This window comes from Sturnus vulgaris, chromosome 9 (genome assembly GCF_052056855.1).
Source record: "Sturnus vulgaris isolate bStuVul1 chromosome 9, bStuVul1.hap1, whole genome shotgun sequence".
NCBI classification, from domain to species: Eukaryota; Metazoa; Chordata; class Aves; order Passeriformes; family Sturnidae; genus Sturnus; species Sturnus vulgaris.
In genome coordinates, this window is record NC_142251.1 from 17,876,782 (window position 1) to 17,895,795 (window position 19,014).

Consider the following 19,014-nt stretch of genomic DNA (forward strand, 5'->3'; position numbering starts at 1 on the left):
TTAAGAAAGTAAGCAGTGGATAATGATAACGACTTACATAATGTTTCTTGTTTGCATTCTTAGTCTACCAAAAAAGCTCCTATTAAAATATAAAAAGATACTCTAATCTTAGAACTGTCTGTGTATTTCCTGTCTGTGTTGTTAGGGATCTCTAATTGGAGATTGTCTCCATGCCAAGCATTTAGATCTTTTAATGTTAGTATCAGCATTTATGTAATTAATTCTGAACTGTGTGGGTAAAATTGTAATGGTGTTATTTGCAGACCTTTTTTGTTTTTAATTTGCTGGGAAAGGGAAGTTGCTAAACAGATGTCCAATTACCTATACTGGCATGCTGCAGTATGTTTGAAAACCATTTTTACATTACTTTCTGATTCTGTATTGTATATATCATTGAAAGTAAAGGCTTTGAGTCTTAATCTGACCAAAACATATCAGGTCTTTCTCTTCATCATATCAGTAAGTGTTTCTGTGGTGAGGCATCCTGCTTCCAGGCTGGACTGCCACCTCGAGTGGCTGGGCTTTAATTGTCCTAGTTGCATGTTTAATGAATTTCTAGAATATTTCTGTTAGACCTGGATAGCTGGAAAATCTTTTCAGCGTATTTATAATTACCTAACTTGTAATCTGTAGGTAATTAAATTAAAAATTACTTTAAAAACCAGGTTTAGAACTGTTTTTTGTTAAATCATTTTAGCCTTGTATCTTGTTGGAGAAAAACTCATTATTTCCTTCTCTTCCCCATCCTCCATTATGAATACAGTGATTTAAGTTATTTTGCTCTGGTCCTGCCTGCCATGGCTGCACAAATTTTACTTGCTTACTCTGGTTTAAATGTGAATGACAAAGGATTAGAGGAGTTTATTGTTCCTTTTTCAACTCTCAGGTTCTGTGTGCTAGGCAGTAGATAAGTTATGCCTGTCTACTAGATCTAGGAATAAATATGCAAGAACTTTTTAAAAGACCATTTATGACCCAGCAGTAGATGGAGAGGCAGTTTTTAGATTTATCTTTTGCATTGGATAACGTTCCAAGTTCTGACATGATCAAGAGTTCACTGAAAATGTTCTGGTTTTCAGCTGAACAGAAGCAGTCAGAAAATCCCAATTACAAGAAACTAGAGCTCTATCTGGATTACCAAATCCAAATGCAATTTTAGAGTTGCTTTCAGTGAGACAAAGAATTTTAGCTGCTGTTGGTATAAACTATAATAGCAAATAATATATATGTCGTTATGATTTTAAAAGATGGTTTTATTATTGTATATTACGCAATAGTCACTGAAATGCACATGGGTTGTCAACTGGTTCACAAGTCATATCAAGATTTTCTATGTGTTATTCTGCAGTATACTGGATATCATACACTGCTTATGTGGTGGGGAAAAAGTGCAGCCAAGCAGAAGGATTTGTAACTAAGGATTTGTAACAAAGTGCAATAATTTAGAAATTATAAAGGTAGAAGCAATTAATACACGATGAATTAAAAATAAACATGAAGTAAAATAATTTTTAATGAGATGGCTTCAAGTCTGCCTGGTATTTGTGAACACTTCTTTTGCAGGTGGTTTTTTGAAGTACTGGGATATCCCAAATCTTCAAAGGCCAACATCATCAATGGTATGCTGATGACAATTGTGTTCTTCGTGGTGAGGATTGCCGTCATGCCTGTATATTACAGCCATGTAATTTCTTCATTTGGAACAGAAGGTTTCCACAGATTAGGATTTGCAGCCCAGAGCGCCTGGATTATCTCAAGTGTTGTCTTGGATATTATGAATGTGATGTGGATGGTCAAAATTGCAAAAGGATGCTGCAAGGTCATTTGTCTTATTGGACAGGAGGAAGCAAAAACTCACAGAAATGGAAAATCTGCCTAGAAATCATACATAAAATGAAATTTCTGCTATGAAAATAATTTGGGTTCACTGAAACAGTGCACATTTCTGCCATGGAATGCTCCTATTATGGAAACAAGGTATTACCTCTGTACTGACCTTACTCTTTCCCTAGCCACACTGCCTGCACGCCCAGGGCCACGCTTTGCGGATCCTGTCCAGTGAGGAATAAGAGCAAAAGCTCACACAGATGAGTTCCACATGCCTGTTCTAAGCAGTTGAAAGCATCAGAAATTAGAAAGGAGCAGACTGGTTACTTGCATATTGTCCACCAGTGTGTTCAAAGTGTTTCTCTCAGGTTTCTCCGATTAAAATGTTTTATAAATCCAGTGAATACTGACATATCTGTTTTTTTAGAAAATGAAAAATTCCCCTAACTCCTGATATGGTGCAATTTTTCCAGGCACGTTTCTATGTTTTCTTCTAGGAAAAACAATCAAGATTTCATTCTTGACAACTTTTTAATTTTTGCAAGAAAAGCTAAAAATTTGGCTTTGATCCTATGAAGTCTTTTACTGCTTTTTGTTCTGCCTTATATGAATGCAAACCATTTTGGGTAATTTATGAAATAATTTTATCTAAAATGCTGTATTATAAGACCACATGATATCTTAAAAGCTGTTAAAAGTCTCACTTTGATGGGAAGGATTCCCATTTGCTGTGCTAGGTTACATGCAGTAGTGCATCTAAATTCCCCATGGAACTTTTTTTGTAAGATAATATGGTAGATGATGTGTGGAAATGGCATAGTTCTTACTAAAGTGCTTTTTTCTTTGCTGCTACTACCTTTGAGAAGTGCTGTAATTCTTCTCAGAGTATTTTTAACCATTGGCTATTTGGATTCAAAGTTTAATTGCAAAGATGTAAAAATCTTCTGTATATGTGATGTGTAAGTAATACCTTTTTCTTTTACCACAAAAATGACCTATTTGATATGAAGCATTGAGGGTTTTTGTCACATTTTCCTCGTTAATCAAGTCAGAAATCTGAGGTGTGACTAAGAACACTCGAATTAACTGTGCCAAACTCCTCTAAAGCTCTATGATAATTTTGTAGAAGGAACAGATGACCTCTGTAGACACAATTTTTTTTTTTTTTTTTTTTTAAACCACACATTTGTCAATAGATACTCAGTTACTCTGTCTGTGAACTTGAAGGCTTGGAGGTCATCAGAGAAGAATCTCACAGTCTAGGAATAGTCCTAAATGTCACTTGTAATACAATTTGAGGAAATTCTAAGTTATGTTTTATTTAAAATTATTTCAAGAGCTATATTTATGTGTAAATTTGTTTTGTTTTGCTTCTTTTAACCAGAATTGCAACTGATTAACTTCTGGGGTTTTTTTTCCTTTGGTGTAGGTGTGCTAAAAGTGTCCATTTTCACTGATAGTTAAGCACACATCCCAATTATTGTAGCAATCTGTTAAAGCAGTTTATTTGTTTATTTAAAAAATAAAATGAGAAGGTGATTTGGAGCAACTCTTAGAGTGATAATTCATGAAAAGTTTCTGAAATTTTTAATTTCTTACATTGATTTTAATATTTAGGTATTTTAAATATTTTATTCTCAGTGGAGACCATTCATTAAAATGTCTACTTCTTCCACTTCTAGATAGACTTGTGGTTGATGGGGAGGGGAAAAAAAGTAAGTAAAGCTGTAATAAAATTGATGTTAAAACTAGATTTAGAAACAAAAAACAATCCAAAACTCTGCATACTACACTTTGGCCAATAATCCAGGATTAAAGGGCAGTGGGATAATTATTTTTGAACAACTATTATTTTGGATTTCTGCACAAAATAAAAAAATTATTTTGCAATACATTAGCTTTAAATTTTATAATTAAGAAAAAAGTTATTAAAAAAAGTTATGTCCTCATGCATCAGAAGAAAATTTTCTTATGGAAAGAACTTTTAACAGTTGTGGTTTCAGCAAAGACTTTAGTAAACAGGCAGCAAGTTGTGATGTACTGAATACAGTAGTATATAGGGCACTTTTCCCCTGCCATTAAAAGCTTATAATACAGCAAATTAGATAGCTGTGGCACCCATTTTTTTAATTGCACTTTATTAATTTTCAAAATATGGTGAAATATTGATAAAATTTAATGTTGTAAGCTTGTGTCTTTGCTTTTTTTATGCAAAAAAAGTAAATGCATGATATTAGCACCGTAACAAATGCTTTTGAATGTAATATCTTATTAGTGGCTTAAAACTTCTATTTTTAACAGATGCATTGTAAAAGCAGACTCTTGGCATGTCACCAGGTGTCTTTTCTGTAGGCATATCAAATGGAAGGAGTGACTCTTGTAAAAAATAGCTTGTTTTTCTTTTCTTTTCCTTTCTTCAATACCAGGTGACAAAATTAGCTTGCTGATCATGGGAGAGACTATTTGTACTGGTTAGGCTGTATGTAGAAATGCAAGTTTCCCTTTTTTATGGCTTTAATTTTTCATCAAAAGATAAGTCAATACCACTTTCAGAACTCTACAGGAAAATGGTAGGTCAGGTGTTCTGTAACTGATTTGTGGAATCAGTATTTGCAGAGAGAGGAAGTATACTTCAAATACTTACTTTCTCAGAGAGTGTTTCAGTGGATTTCAGTGGAGAGTCTCACACAACAGGGATGCTGTATGGGTTATCTGTGTGAATTCTTCAGTGGTAAGAATTACATCTCTGAAGCCTACTCTACCTCTATAAGTACATGCTGTCTTGAGTGAGCTCCATAATTTAATAACTTAATTGCTTAAAAAATATAATCCATTGAATAATGAAAAATACGCATAGGAAAATGAGGGGAGCTGACTTGATATATCAAATTCTTAATTCCAAATTTTGTACTAAAGTTTTAAGAGTTAAATTAGTTGCAGTGTTTGGAAGAGAATGACTTCCATCTTTACTTAAAATATTGTGGGAGAAGGTTACTCATATTGCAGAACTAACAACCTAAGGGTAAAAGCTTACACAAGTGAGCAAATGCATTCAGGCAGGTTTAAAGAGGAGAGGAGGAGGAGACTTTGAGTGCACACATAGAGATCCAGATGTCTTCCTGCTGCTGTGGTTGGGACAACAGCAGACTGATACGTAGCAGAAAGGTTTATGTGTTTGTGTCTCTGTTCATGATGGAAAATGAAATTTTATTCTTTAAAATTTTCAAGCTGTATAAAATGGAATACCAGTTGTTGATTACTGTATGAAGAGGATTTTTCTTCTCATGGCCTTGAGTGTGTTTAAGCATATTTATGTACAAGCTTTCTGTAAAAGACATTTAATAGAGAAGTTTGAAAAATCATTTTGTGATGCTTCTGCTGAGCCGTTCAGAGGAAAATAAAGGGCTGCTTGACAATTACTCCATCTTAGGGTCAGGTGCAGTGTTGGCTGCTGCTGAAAGCCATGAATAAAGCAAATTGAAAGGGACTACAATTTCCAGATTAAAAAGTGCAAGTGTAGAATACTTTGAAAAGTATTGCAGGCCCCTTTCATATATTAATAGCCTACTGTACAACAGCATTATCTGGCTACAGGGAGCTCCACGAGGGAAGGTTTGTTCATGGTCAGATTTCCCTGTCTGTGGAATACAGGCAGAAAAAGAACAGTACTTCATTGCTGGTTGACATTAGTCAGATGGAAATAGTGATAATATTTATGAACTTTTAACATTCATCCAAACCTGGATAAAATCTGTGTTAGGTGAAGTTCTTAGGATTTTCTGAAAGCAACTTGAAAGTTGTTTTTATGGCAGAGAAGATGAAATACATACTGCCTGGTTGTTTAGAGATCTGAGATAAAGCATCAAGTCCAACTTTCAGATGGTAACATTTGGTAAGGTTTCTTACCCATTAAAAATTCCTACTAGCTACCTCCTTTGAAAGTCTTGTTCTATTTATAATAACCAAGCACTTTATTGCTCAGTAAAAAATGGAAGGTAGCTATGAAGAATAAATCGTATTGTTTGGTATAAGAAATATTTTGGCAAAATTTCTTCTGAGAATGGTTTCATTGTGTGATGTCTTGCACTGAGAGGGCATCTGTTTAGTACGAAGTATATACATTTTTTTAACCTAGTTGTAAGTAAAAGAAGTGTCTTTAAGAGATTGAAGTATGAAGAGATCAGCATGGCTTGGTATCAACCACATAATAATTGTGTGCTATTTATAACTTCCTACTTACTGAAATTGAAAATATAAAAGCAAATAAAATATTCAGTATTGTATCTTGATTTTTAATCTATGTGTGGGATGTCAAACATTGTACTTGTCTTGTGGACAGGACATGCTTTTATGAGCCTATAAATATTTAACTATATGAGAATCTGCACCCAAATGGAACATGTTGCATGTAAATTGTCTTCTAAGTTTTTAAATTTTGGTATTTTTAAAATTTTGCTAGATTTGAAAGCAACATTTAAATATGAATACTAAGCTGTAATACAGAATACAAAATTTTGAATGCAATGTGGTTTTGTTTATAGTAATCCTATTCCAGTTTCACGAGAAAAATCCATCAAATCATAGGGGGAAGGGAAGAAAAGGGCTAATCATGAGCTGGCCTATATAATTTGCACACTTAATATGCACACATCCAAATGTCCTGGGTTTGTTTTCTAGCATGCATTTGCCAAACAGTGTTTTCTTCAGTATTGACAGATACCTGATTATGTAGAATAAGCACAGCTAACCTGTTATAAAATCAAATTAGAAAACCTGTTTGGAACAAACAAGTTAGAAGTTAGGTATAAGTAATGGAACCTGTAATTCGAAAATGTTTATAGAATCTTCTATCTAAGAAGAAATTCGATGAGTTTATCTAACTTATGTGCAGAGCAAGGATGAAAACTGTAGATTCTGCTAGACTGATTTCTGGTAAATCTTGACAATCTGGTTTGCAGTAAATTCTAATACTGTCACAAAATGTCAGGATTGCATTATTAAATTCAACTAGTAATGTAACCTGATTGGAGTAGCAATCCTTATGGCACAAGAACTTAAAAATGCAATATAACAATTCTGAAGATTGGTGATAAAAGTAATCCATCATAGTAAGGTGAATTATTAAGTATTATGGGTTTAAATTTACTTTTTATTATAAGAACGAATCTGGATTATTTGTTAGCATTTCAGTGATATTGTAAAGCATTTCTGTATTTTGTTTGAACAGTTTAGGAGCTTGCATAAAATTATATTGGCTGATTTTTTTTTTCCCTTTGATATATGCAATAATGTCAATAAGCAATAAATTGCATGTTGTATGCAAGGTATTGGTACATCATAATAAAGGAAAGGAACACAGTTTCTTATTCTGTGAATTTTTCTTTCTTAATATGATAAGAACTTGTGTACCTATAATGAGTGTATCATGAAAGAACAGTTTTGGAGGAGTTCAATTCTGAAACAACTGGCTTTTATGATATCTTGAGATTTCATGTTGTATCTCTTATTTTAAAGAAGGTGTATGAGGTCTGAGCCCCACTGTTGCTCAGATGGCTGGAATTCTGAATGCTGAAATTCTATGTAAGACATCACTTAGACCGGGAATGTAAGTTAAACTATAAATTTTTGTTGTATATTGGGGGAGAACTTTTGGATTGGATAATATAATTATATTACATTGTCTTGTAATACCACGTGTTCAGGGCATAGGCTGGACAGTTGTCTGAAGGCTCTGGGGAGAAAGAGCTGCTGTTGTCAGCATATTATAAATATGATGCACTACAGAGTCCCATATTGAATACTAAGATGGGCAATTAAGTTCCTCAGTCTGGCAATTCTTAGGTTCTATATGTGCTTGGAAGCATGAATTGTGTGGTAAAGCCCACAGGTTTCTTTGAGCATCCTTAGAGATTGCTGCTGTTTTATATCTTAACCACTGGCTTCCAAGCACAGGAATTACTCATGATTCTTTGTGTTTTCTTACAAGCTATGCAATGGTTAAATTACTATTGCTTTTTGTGAAGTAAAAACAATGCACTGCTTTGTGTTTTCTTTTTTTCCCCCCTCTCCTCTTTTGAAGGGTGTTTAGTTGTTTTTGTAAATTACATACTTAAGGTACTAGTTTTACACTGCTAGTGTAGTGAACTACTCATTAACTAGTTGGTCTGTTAGCAAGTGAGTGGGAGTTTCTGGGAACAGACATTCTTTGGGGTCAGATGCTATATAGGTCAGATTTCCAACCGCTTGAAAAAGGACAATGGGGCTTGGTAGGAGGCTTTGGTATTGGCACTAGGCAGCTTTTAACTCTGAATGGGGGAAAGGAAGGACTGAGCATGGCTGGGAACAAGGGATCCCTTTCAGTGAGCCATTCTTAAACTGATGCATTCAACAAATCTTGCTTAAAATGTGAGGAACATTATCTCTCCCTAAGATGTAGGATATAGAAAGTATTTTGTGTATCCACTTCGTTCGGGTGTGTAGCTGCTTTTCATTTTCTCCCCGATTTTTTTTGATTACTCTGTGTTCTTGCTGAAAGCTGTTGTTTCTCTTCTCATATTGGCGTGATAATTTTTCATGAAGATTAAAAAAAAAGTCACTCTTCACAACGGATATCTCTCATATTTTAGAAGGTGGACGGACTACTGTGGTATCTTTTGCTCTGCTTTTCTGGAGTTTACAGTGCAGTATACCTATGGGTAGGTTGTGTGCTTCATTGAGATTGGGACCCTTGGTGTTCTTTGTAAAGAAGGCTTTACATTGACTAAGAATACTTGCTGCTTGGCTCATCTTACAGAGGGTGAAACTATTACCTACACAATGACTAATGCAGTTGTTGCTTCTGGTGGAGAGTGATAGTGGAAAGCAGGGAGATGGCATACTGACATTATGTACTTTGAGAGGAAGGAGTAGAACCAATTTTCCATTTGAGAGCATCAGAGAGAAAATATGTTTTACTGTAGAGTCCTTCAGCCACTGACTTGAAATACTGAGGAGCAGAGATTTCAGTTGCTCGGTGGGAGGATCTTACTAAACAGTGTTTTTAAGTGAAGACAGGATGGGTGACTTGTGGTTGTTCAGCCTGGAGAAGGCTCTGTGGACACTCTAGAGCCCCTTCCAGTATGTAGAGGGGCTACAGGAGAGCTGGAGAGGGATTTTTTACAGAGGCATGAAGTGATAGGACATGGGGGAATGGCTTTAAACTGAAAAGAGGGCAGGTTTAGATTGGATGTTAGGAAGAAATTCTTCTCTGTGAGAAGAGCACAGGAACTGGTTGCGCAGAGAAGCTGTGGATGCCCCTGTTCAAGGTTCGATGAGGCTTTGAGCTACCTGGTGTAGGTGTCAGGAAAATTAATCCAGAAACACCAGAGGTTTATGTCCAAAAAGGAGACAGAGGACTCCTGTAACTTTAGTCAAATAAAGGGACAGATCATGGGGCATTCCCCATGGGGTCTCTCAAAACTTTTAGGGGATGCAGCCTCCTTTTTATCCTAATTTCCTGGCTGCATTTTCCTCTCTCTTTGCCCGTTGGCTGAGGTACTTGAGAGGTACAGACGCCCTGAAACACCTAAGACCCCTTTCTAATGTATATCTACCCTTCCCCTTTTTCCTTGTGTCTATTCTTCTCTAAATGCAGAGATTTAGCAGTCTTGAGTGAGGAGCAGGCTGTGTCAATTAGTGGAATTCCTATGGAATTTATGGTTCCCCCTATTGCTTCTTTAACCTCTCTGTATCTGGCCTTACCTACCATCAGGCCCACAGTTTGTAAAGACATCTCCTTCTCATTCCTTTCACAGGGGAAGATGTCCCTGCCTATGGCAGAGGGGTTGGAATGAGAGGCTCTTTAAGGTCCCTTCTAATCCAAAATGTTCTGTGGTTCTGGGCATGTAGCAAGCAAAGCCTAAAAATGATAGCTTATTGCTATTGGGGAATGATGGAGGGAATCACAATGTTTTCTAGGGCATATAGCAGAGATTCAATCATTGACATGATGCTAAATTTCTATCTTAAGGTTCTCAATATGCTGTGCTAATAATTCCTGCATGCAGAAAGGGTAGAAAACAATTTCCTCTTAAGTAATCAAGACTATAAAAGGGCAAAAAAGGATGAATATTCGGTATTACTTTATGTATGTATTTTTATTTCATGTTCACACTGAATGGCAATGTCCTTGTTAATAAGAAAGATCCTACTTTGAAAGATAATTTTTACATACTATCTTAAAAACACTCTTGAGAGAAATATATAAATTTTAAAATTCAGGTACTTACATATTTTGAAATACTGCTGTTTAAAACTATTTCAGTGTGGTTTAGAATTTGTCTTTTTTGAAACAAATGGGATAGAATCACTCATTTCTATATGTACGTACATCTTCTTCCACATACGAATTTGGGTTTTCTTCATCCTAAGATACTAGAATAACTGTGTTACTTGACGATTAAATTAATTTATACTTTAGTTTTAATTGTTACAATGAAGTAGAATATTTGGGAAAAAACTGTGGGTATTTTTAAAATCAGTTCTAATTGTTATACATTTATAATGAATGTTTCTCTGTTCCCCACCTGCTTTTTGAACTTGACAGCCTCTTTAGAGTGCACGTGGTAGGATGAACATGGAAATAGTCCTGTGGGGTTTGTACCTACTGTGACAGTGGTTACTGCATAGCCAGGTCTTATCACTTGTTGGTCAAAAAGGGATGTGATGAAGGTAGTATTCCGTGCTCTGATGCACTGTGAGCTCTATCTTCTGTGTTATGCATAGTACTTCACACATATAGGTAAACTGCATCTTCTGGCTTGGAAATAACACAATATTCTTAGGAAATCTTAAAAGAGCTGTGACACTTTTTTTGGCTAGTTGATATTTTAAAATAATCTTAAGTAACTTTACTACCTCCGCAAGTTTAATAATAAAAAGGATACCCCTTTACAGTATCGATGCGTGCTGCTAGTACGTTGTGGGTTCCTTCTATACTTAGGCAATTATTTGCGGTTGTAAGGGATAACGATTTCACAAACAAACCCACAGCACGAGGAACAAGCACACGAAGCTCTCGCTAGCGCACCTGCCGGGGCTCACCGCCAGCTCGGTTCGCTGTCGTTGGCAAGTTCAGACCCAGCTCCTGTTCCCTGCCGGGCTCCCCTGCGGGCTCCCCGGGCTGCGAGGACTGGGCAGCCGTGCGCTGGGCGAGGCGGGGACCCGGGGCCGGCGGGGACCTGGCCCTGTGCCCGCTCGCCCAGGGGCTAGCAGAGACCCGGGCAGGGTCCTGTGCCCGCTCGCCCAGGGGCTAGCAGAGACCCGGGCAGGGTCCCGTGCCCGTGCCCGTTGTTCCCCGAGCCCCGGCGGCGGGCGGGGTCCCGGTCCCAGGCCCGTGCCCGTTGTTCCCCGAGCCCCGGCGGCGGGCGGGGTCCCGGTCCCAGGCCCGTGCCCGTTGCTCCCCGAGCCCCGGCGGCGGGCGGGGTCCCAGGCCCGGGCCCGCCCCTCGCCGGCGGGCGCAGGCGTGCGGCGCAGCCGCGTTCTCGCGAGGCGCTGGGGCCGCCGCTGAGGCGCGGGTCGGGGCTGGCCGGGCCGGGCGGGGTGAGCAGGAGGAGGAGGAGGAGGAAGGGTGCGGAGGATGCGCGGGGTGCGGTGGGGCAGCGGCCGCTCCGGGCTGGCGGCGCTGGGAGGCGGGCCGTGAGGCGGCGGTGCCCGCGGGCCGCGCAGGGCGCCCGGCCTGCCCTGACCTTGCGGGTCGGTCACGGCGGGGCCGGGCTGGGGCGCTCCGGGAGCCGCTGTCCTTCACGGACCGTGAGGAGCGGCTGGGCAGGAGCTGGGGGCAGCCCTGGTCGGGGCTTGGGGTTTTGTTTGGGCTGGAAGCTTGCTACTTAAAGCGATTTTCCAGTTAATTTTTTAATCTGTGGTGCAGCACTGCACCTGCACGTGGCGTTCACCTTGAGAAATAACCAGTGTAGTTTTGTGGCACGAATGTTTGCTTTCTTTTTCTTTAGAAGTTTGATCTTAAAACGCCCGGTGTGCAGAGGCCATGGGTTTGTCCGCATCCTCTCCGGCTGGTGCAGAGCAGTCACCCAATGCATCCAGGAAATATCAGACAGCGTCTGCACCTTCAGAATGTCCCATGCATCAGGAAAAAATGAGCGGTAATAATTTTGAAACCTAGATGAGCTAAACTCTACGTGGAAACCAGACTGAAAAATCTTGAGGGGAAGAAGGGAGAAACTCTTCAAATAAATTGAGGTTTTGTTTAACAAAAGAAATTCTCAAGTAAATTTTCCTTAGGAGGAGTCACTTGTTCACCAGAACACAGTGCAAGCTGCTTTGTTTGTAGAGACAGGAGGTGCTTACTGTAGAACCTGTGGGTCACTCCCAGTTGTCCCGTTTCACAGGGGCCCCCAGATCTGTTCTGTGGTGTGGTACAGGGTCAGGGAGCCCCTACAGATATGGTGACTGGTTGACTGCTTGTCTTTAAAAACCTTGAGTCTGGAAAGGACAGCAGAAGGGTGGAATGAGATGAATGCCTGGAGAAGGACATCAACTCTTGTGTTGGCACAGTGAATGCTCTGAATCGGCTTCCCTGAGGAAATCTTAAGTACAAACAGTTCAGTATGGGGACTAGCATGGCGGTAGGAAATGAGCATTCAAAGACTACACAGGAAACTGAGATCTTATAATTTTGGGTCCTGAAGTGCAGGAAAGAGAGCAGTTAAAAACTGTTGAAAAGCTCAGAAGAAAGAGTGAAATACCCATTTGCATTTACATGAGCTTTCAATGAACTTTTCCATTTCATGTATTAGAGTTTTCATCTTAAAGCGAAATGTATACTACTGTTTTGTTTAAGGTTGTCCAATGCACAAGAAGACTGCTGATCACAGAACTGAGAACACAGATGATGTTCCTGCACATCAGGAAAGAGCTTATGAGTTTGTAGCATGTCCTGTGAAGTCTGGTGCATCTCAAATGAAAGATGACATCGATCCCAGCAATATGGTAACTTAGGCTTGCTTTGTGTGTTTCCCTTAGTCTTGTTTCTTCTGAAGTATTATATCCAAAAATGTAAATAGTGTTAGTATGTAAGCTGGAAACTGGGAAATAACTTTTTTTTTTTAAGATTACTGTTTCTCTTTTTTGTGCAAATTTTTATTTAAAAACGAGTTACATCTTATTTAACATTTTATTAAAACTTACATCTCTGGTGTTTTTCCTGTTTTAAATATCTTTGTTCTCTACTTAATAGTTACATAAATGTTTTTTATGATAAACTGGTGAATTTTAGTTTCTGTGTAATAGCAGTATGATTGAGTTCTGATTAGCATCTCCAATATTTCCTCTGATTTACAAAAAGCATTGCTCTTTTGAAAATTGAAGTTTAGGGTTAGGGCTTTCCTGTAGTCTTCTGATGACAAACTTGTGCAAAAAGTTTTGCTGCAACAAAAGATAATTTTGGTGGACTTAAATAATGGCTGAATTTGATCTTTGTAGGAGTTGATTGATTATGCTTTGATTTTTCTCAAACAGTGCAACGTAAAAAACTGCTAATACTGTAGTTTGTTGTTGGTTCTCCTTGTTCTCCAGATGCCTCCTCCCAATCAGCAGCCATCCCCAGGTCAACCGTTTCCATTGTCAACTGTTAGAGAAGAATCTTCCATTCCTAGAGCACATTCTGACAAGAAATGGGTCTACCCTTCAGAGCAAATGTTCTGGAATGCTATGCTAAGAAAAGGGTAAATGCACTGTGAATTATCGATATGTTGTGAGCCTGGAATTCATGAACTAGTATTGTTAGTTAATATTCTTTTTTTGAGAGAGTTTGTGGATTTTAACCACTAAATAATAAAGTAGCTCTTTTTTAAAAAGTGCTGTTTTTATAAACATCTTTGTTTTAAAGGGTGAGTTGGTCTCAAAGGCCATGTGTCTCCTAGTGATCAGGAGGATGGTAAAAAATGTGAAGCAACTGCTACTGGTTCAGAAATTTTTCTTAAAAGTCCATGCACAGGTATAGACAAAGTTTGCATGATTGCCAACTTTCAAACTCAGTTGGTTTCATGCTAATGCTGTAAAATTATAGTAGAAGTTCTATGTGAGAACGTCTAACTTTGCAGAATTGCTGAAAATGGGGAAATTTGCAAGTAGATATTTTCGGTATTTGCAAAAATTTACTGTGGGCAAGACTCCTGTGCTGATGCTTTCTTCTTCTTTTGTAATGATTTGTTTGTCATTTATAGGTAGTTTACTTTTGGAGCAATAGTAATTCTTTTTTCTGTGTGTTGATAGGGTTCATAACACAATATGACATAAGCAGCCTGTATGGAACATACAAGTTTTGGCCCTGTAAACACTGAAATGTGTTAATGTTATGCCAGTTGAAAAGGAAACACACCTGCAGTCAAAGTGCAGTGTCAAGAGAGATGAAAAGTATTTGTTAGTGTTTGCAAAATGTATTGAATACAGGACTTCTCTGCATTAGGAATGCAAGTGGGATTTTTCCTAAGCATTTTTATGAATACTGTGGATGTGGTGATGTTTGCACACTCTGATAAATTTCTGATCCAGTTAAGCTGTTAATTTAGCTATGTAGAATTTGTGGATCTCTGGATGATAAGTTGGATAACTACACTTCTGTACAGAAAATGAAGTGATTCTCAAGATGCTTAAACAGACGAGCCAGAAGTCTGTGAACTTGTCTTGTATCTTGCATACAACCTTAAATCTCAATTCAAAAGTTCATCAGATAAACAGAGGAAATTTGAATAGTTATGCTGTAATGTTTATAAACTGTTTTCAAGTTCCTATTTTTTAGGTGGAGGTGGAAAGATGATGACATAACAAGTGAAGACATGACCAACATTATTAAGATTCATAATCAAAATAATGAACAAGCTTGGAAAGAGATTTTGAAATGGGAAGCTCTACATGCTGTGTATGTACCTATGAAATGTTGCATACGGACTATTTGTTATGACAAAGACATGAGTTGGAAATTTAGATTAGCATGACTGGTGTAAAGCAAACTGTTACTTTTTAGGACAGCATAGTCCCTGTTCCTACAAGACACAGACTAGTTAAGCATTTGGTATTAAAAATTTTTTCTCTGAAATTCCATGATCTTTTTACACAGTAGTTTGGATTATGGTTTCCTGTTCTTTAATCTGTTCAGTCTGGGGATTAGATTCGCAGAGAACTGCTTTGTTGGCAAATCAGAACAATGGTGTGGAGCATATCAGAGATACTTTATCCTACCAGCAGTAAGTGCTGGCAGAAACTGGGTGACTTTTCCAAACTTTAAAAAAGGAAAAAAGTTGATTGATATAACTTGTAATTAATTTTTTACTGTTGCTTTCTTCTACTCAGTTCCTCTGTTGCTAAAACAAATTACCATAGTGGTTTAATCACTGAAAATAAGACTGTGTTAAAAGGTAAAAGCTATTTTCCTTTTTAATTGTGTGCACAGGGAATGTCCATGTGGGCCGGCACTGATGCGGTTTGGAGGCAAAGCAAAGGAGTACTCACCAAGAGCCAGGATACGTTCATGGATGGGGTATGTGGGCAGGGAAGAACATCTTCAGTGAGATGGGAGGCTAGAGAAACGTGTCTGGGAAAATGGTGTAGAATTAAATTTAAAGATGTTTCAGAACTGCTATTGCAAGTTAGAATTGCCAGAAGATAGAAGTACTTATGGGATCTTACGGACAAAGCAATCTTGAATTAGAGTTGCTCTCGCAGGTTGATAAGATCCATTAAAATCTCCGTGGGCCGTTCCCTGTCCCCGCAGGTACGAGCTGCCCTTCGATCGCCATGACTGGATCGTTGACCGCTGTGGGAAGGAGGTGCGCTACGTGATCGATTACTACGACGGCGGAGCAGTGGATAAGAACTATCAGTTCACCATCCTGGACGTGCGCCCCGCGCTGGACTCGCTCTCGGCCGTGTGGGACAGAGTGAAGGTGGCCTGGTGGCGCTGGACCTCGTGACTGCTCCTGTGGTGTGTACTCGGAAAGTTACTGCTTCCCACTAAGACAGTGGATGTGGGAATATTGGGACTTGAGACAGAAGTTCACTGCAGCTGTCATTGCTTTCAGCATCACCACTGTTCTTTTGGGGTGAGAAGGGAGGACAGAGAAATGCCTTGTTAAGTACCCCAATGCTTTGTGGTGTTTCAAATGGAATAATAAAGTTACATTAGCAAAAACATGTATCTTAATTTTCTTAAGAACTGGGAAGCCTTTCTTACTTTGTCTCAGTTTCCGTGTAAGCTCGCCTTCTTTGCGGTTCATTACTTCAGTGCTGCTCCAAATACATTGCAATTCTGATTCTGACTGGAGTTTTGACTATTACTTCATTAGTGAAAACTGGAAATTTCATAAATTGTTTCACATGTTTAAAATATTTGGATACCTCTGTGATGAACAAAGGGTAAAAGATCTGGACTCTTTCAAATACATGTTTTATTTACACTATAAAACTATGTATTTGTTTTGTCATGGACATTTTACCTATTCAGATACATATTTCTCAACTTCAGTTAATCAGTTAAAGGAGGTGCAGTGTGGTATGAGTATTTTAAAGGTATATTTCCTTTATTCTGTAGAAAAGGAGAATATACTGCCTCAATCTGCAGTTTTTCCTTGAGCAGAAGAACATGTTAGAAGCAGGAAATGGGTATGACTTTTTAAAGAGCATTTCTAAAAGGACATAAAATTGATATTTAATGGCTATTTATTTGAATATTTAAAAGGTGGTTTTCTGATGTAAGAAAATGCATTATTACAGTATTTTCATGTCTGTAATGTGTGTCATGTAATGAATTCAGGACAGAGCTAAGCCTTATTTTAAAAACCTCCTGTAGTGTATCTGTATTTGGCATCCTGGCTGCATTAATGATATTTTTTACAGCATGGTTTTTTATATAACAAGGAGTTGCACAAGGGGGTGTGACTACACAGTCACATGTGAGGATAGTGAGATGTATTACAGGTGTGTACATAACTGGCTAAAAGAGTATCAGAACTGCCAAGGGAGAAGGTTGATTGGAATGTTCTGTAAGAGCAATGCATGGCATAAAGATTTGATTATTGTTTGTGCTTAGTAGGGGGGAACTAACTTCTTTATGTCTTCCACTGTAATAGCTTTAAGTTTGCACAACTCAGTAAGTCTCAGGTGCTGTGCAAAATACTTGGGAATGGAAAGGAATAAGAGCATAGCACATTGCAGCTTCTCAAATGGGGGAAGCTGCCTTCTTGAAATTCCCCAACTTTAACGGGGAACTAGCTGTACATTTCACTTTCTGTAAGTGGCCTATGTTTAACTGACATTGGAACCTTTGTTTTGCTGTTTTGCTTTGTTTTTGGATTTATGGGAAGCCCCTCTTAATGTTTCAGGAAAATCACTTCCCATTTAGGGAAAAATTAGTCAGGGAAGCTTTCCAACTTAGAATTCTAATGATAACTAATAGTTCCCACTTCAGAGACAACTGTTGTGCATGGTAAAATAAATATTATCCAGAATCCTAAGAGGAAAACCATGCTCTTACCCATATCTACTTTGCTAATTCCTTTTTTACCTTTTCAGTGATTCACATATAAGATAAATGAAAAGTGAGTTTGTATAAAGCATATCTGACTCATGAAGGACATGAAGGAACTGCTCTGTTCTAACAGTAAAGATTAGGAGTGCTCTTTTTGGGGTGGTGGGTTTTTGTTTGGTATTTTTTTTTGTAGCTGTTGGTTTATGCATTTGAAAATTTGCTACACTGAGGATTCTGTATTTCTGAACTAAATATGGAAAGGCTACATCACTGCAGGGAGTACTTCAGAAGCTTCAAAAGCACGAGTTTGCTTTGTTGATTTCAGCAGTGTGATGTTGAGAGCATGGAAATTGTAATTGCTGCTAAATGTGGGGAAACTCACAAGCCACTTGGTGTGCTTACTGTCTCCTGTTACTTTCCATCTTCCACAGATTCAAAATTGTTCTTTTCTGTGCTACTGTTAATGAAATGTACTACTTTGTCATCAAACTAAAAGGAGAATCAAATAAATATACTTTTCTTAACTTTGGTATTTGGTGATCATGCTTTTAGCTGTAAGAATTATTAAAATGAACTTTTGCATATGTCATATGAGATTCTAGTCTGTTATAACTAAAATCTTACTGTGGAGTATATATTTGATATTGTTACTGTGTATTTTATATTACTACAACTTAATTATTGTCATGTCTTTGAATATATACTTAGTAATTTTTCAGGTGAATACAGACCCAAAACCCAAGGACTAAATATGCATCAATAAATACATTTATATCTTTCTTTGTAAGTATAGGAAGGTATGGAGAGTTCATGGAGCCCAAGAAAGTGAAGAAGTATCCCGATCAAGTCCTCTCAGCGAATTCTGCAGTGACATCAGGTTCCCAATCCTGGTCAGGCTGAACAGAATTTGTAACCCAACATCTCAAACCAAGGTTAACCTTGTGCACGTTTCAAAGGGAAAATGCAAACACTCACTAAAGAAAGGCTGCTTCTCCAATTAGTTCTGTATTTAGATATCTAAAGTTCACCTGTGTTGTAATTTACTGTATCAAAGCCCTTCTTGACCTATTTTGTTTGACTCTTGCAGATGAAACAAGTTAGGCGTGCCCCACTGGCCTGCCCTGAAGATGTGTTCTAAGGATGTTGCAGTTCCCAGAAACTGCACGCTTTGGGACTGGTGGAATAGGACTCCAGCATAACATTCCTAACTGTAAGCAGGCCTTGGGTCATGCACATGCAGTCAGGAGTGGTTCTGATCTTTATTTCCTGGAGCAGGAAGCCATTCTGTGTTCAGGTATGGGTTTTGGCAGCTTGCAGCTGTGTCACTTCAGGCTGCAGTGGCTCCCCTGCACTTGGGTGTCTGGCACAGGTACCAGCCTAGTACAGGGGCACCAGACTGGTGCTGTGCCTCCAACACCTCGCTGCTCAGTCACGAGGAACCAGCTCTCTGCTTTACTGCAGTTTGTCCTGTTAGTATCTGGCCAACATGAGTGCTTTGTAACTGGGGAGTAATTCAGAGGCTGATCTTTCTGGGATGCCTGGAGTTCCTGAGTCTCTTGAGTCATCCTGTAACATTTTGCTCTTGCAGGCAGTTTAGAAGGGGGAGCTGTAGTTCTTCTGTCACTCCTCATTTGTTTTTTCCCCTGTCCCCTAGAAACACCTTTGCT

The 19,014-nt window shown here is 38.5% G+C and overlaps 2 protein-coding genes across 6 annotated transcripts in view; both read left to right on the forward strand.

Moving 5' to 3' along the window:
* TLCD4 (TLC domain containing 4) overlaps positions 1 to 7,185 on the forward strand; it is a 25,450-nt gene extending 18,265 nt beyond the window's left edge. For both annotated transcript variants that reach the window (XM_014884666.2, XM_014884643.2), the window contains exon 7: positions 1,564 to 7,185. In XM_014884666.2, coding sequence (XP_014740152.1) covers positions 1,564 to 1,879 — 316 coding nt within the window. In that variant the 3' untranslated portion in view covers positions 1,880 to 7,185. The remainder of the gene's footprint in view (positions 1 to 1,563) is intronic.
* The window catches only part of HCCS (holocytochrome c synthase), a 19,571-nt gene extending 1,700 nt beyond the window's left edge, over positions 1 to 17,871 (forward strand). The window contains exons 1-7 of one of the 4 annotated variants that reach the window (XM_088170018.1): positions 11,302 to 11,406; positions 11,817 to 11,966; positions 12,665 to 12,813; positions 13,399 to 13,547; positions 14,624 to 14,743; positions 15,275 to 15,361; positions 15,596 to 17,871. In XM_088170018.1, the coding sequence (XP_088026144.1) occupies positions 11,852 to 11,966; positions 12,665 to 12,813; positions 13,399 to 13,547; positions 14,624 to 14,743; positions 15,275 to 15,361; positions 15,596 to 15,794 (819 nt within the window). In that variant the 5' untranslated portion in view covers positions 11,302 to 11,406; positions 11,817 to 11,851 and the 3' untranslated portion in view covers positions 15,795 to 17,871. Of the gene's footprint in view, positions 1 to 11,301; positions 11,453 to 11,816; positions 11,967 to 12,664; positions 12,814 to 13,398; positions 13,548 to 14,623; positions 14,744 to 15,274; positions 15,362 to 15,595 lie in introns of those variants that run through there. The other 3 variants (XM_088170019.1, XM_088170021.1, XM_088170020.1) reach the window with 3 other exon arrangements.
* The last annotated feature ends 1,143 nt before the right edge of the window (positions 17,872 to 19,014 follow it).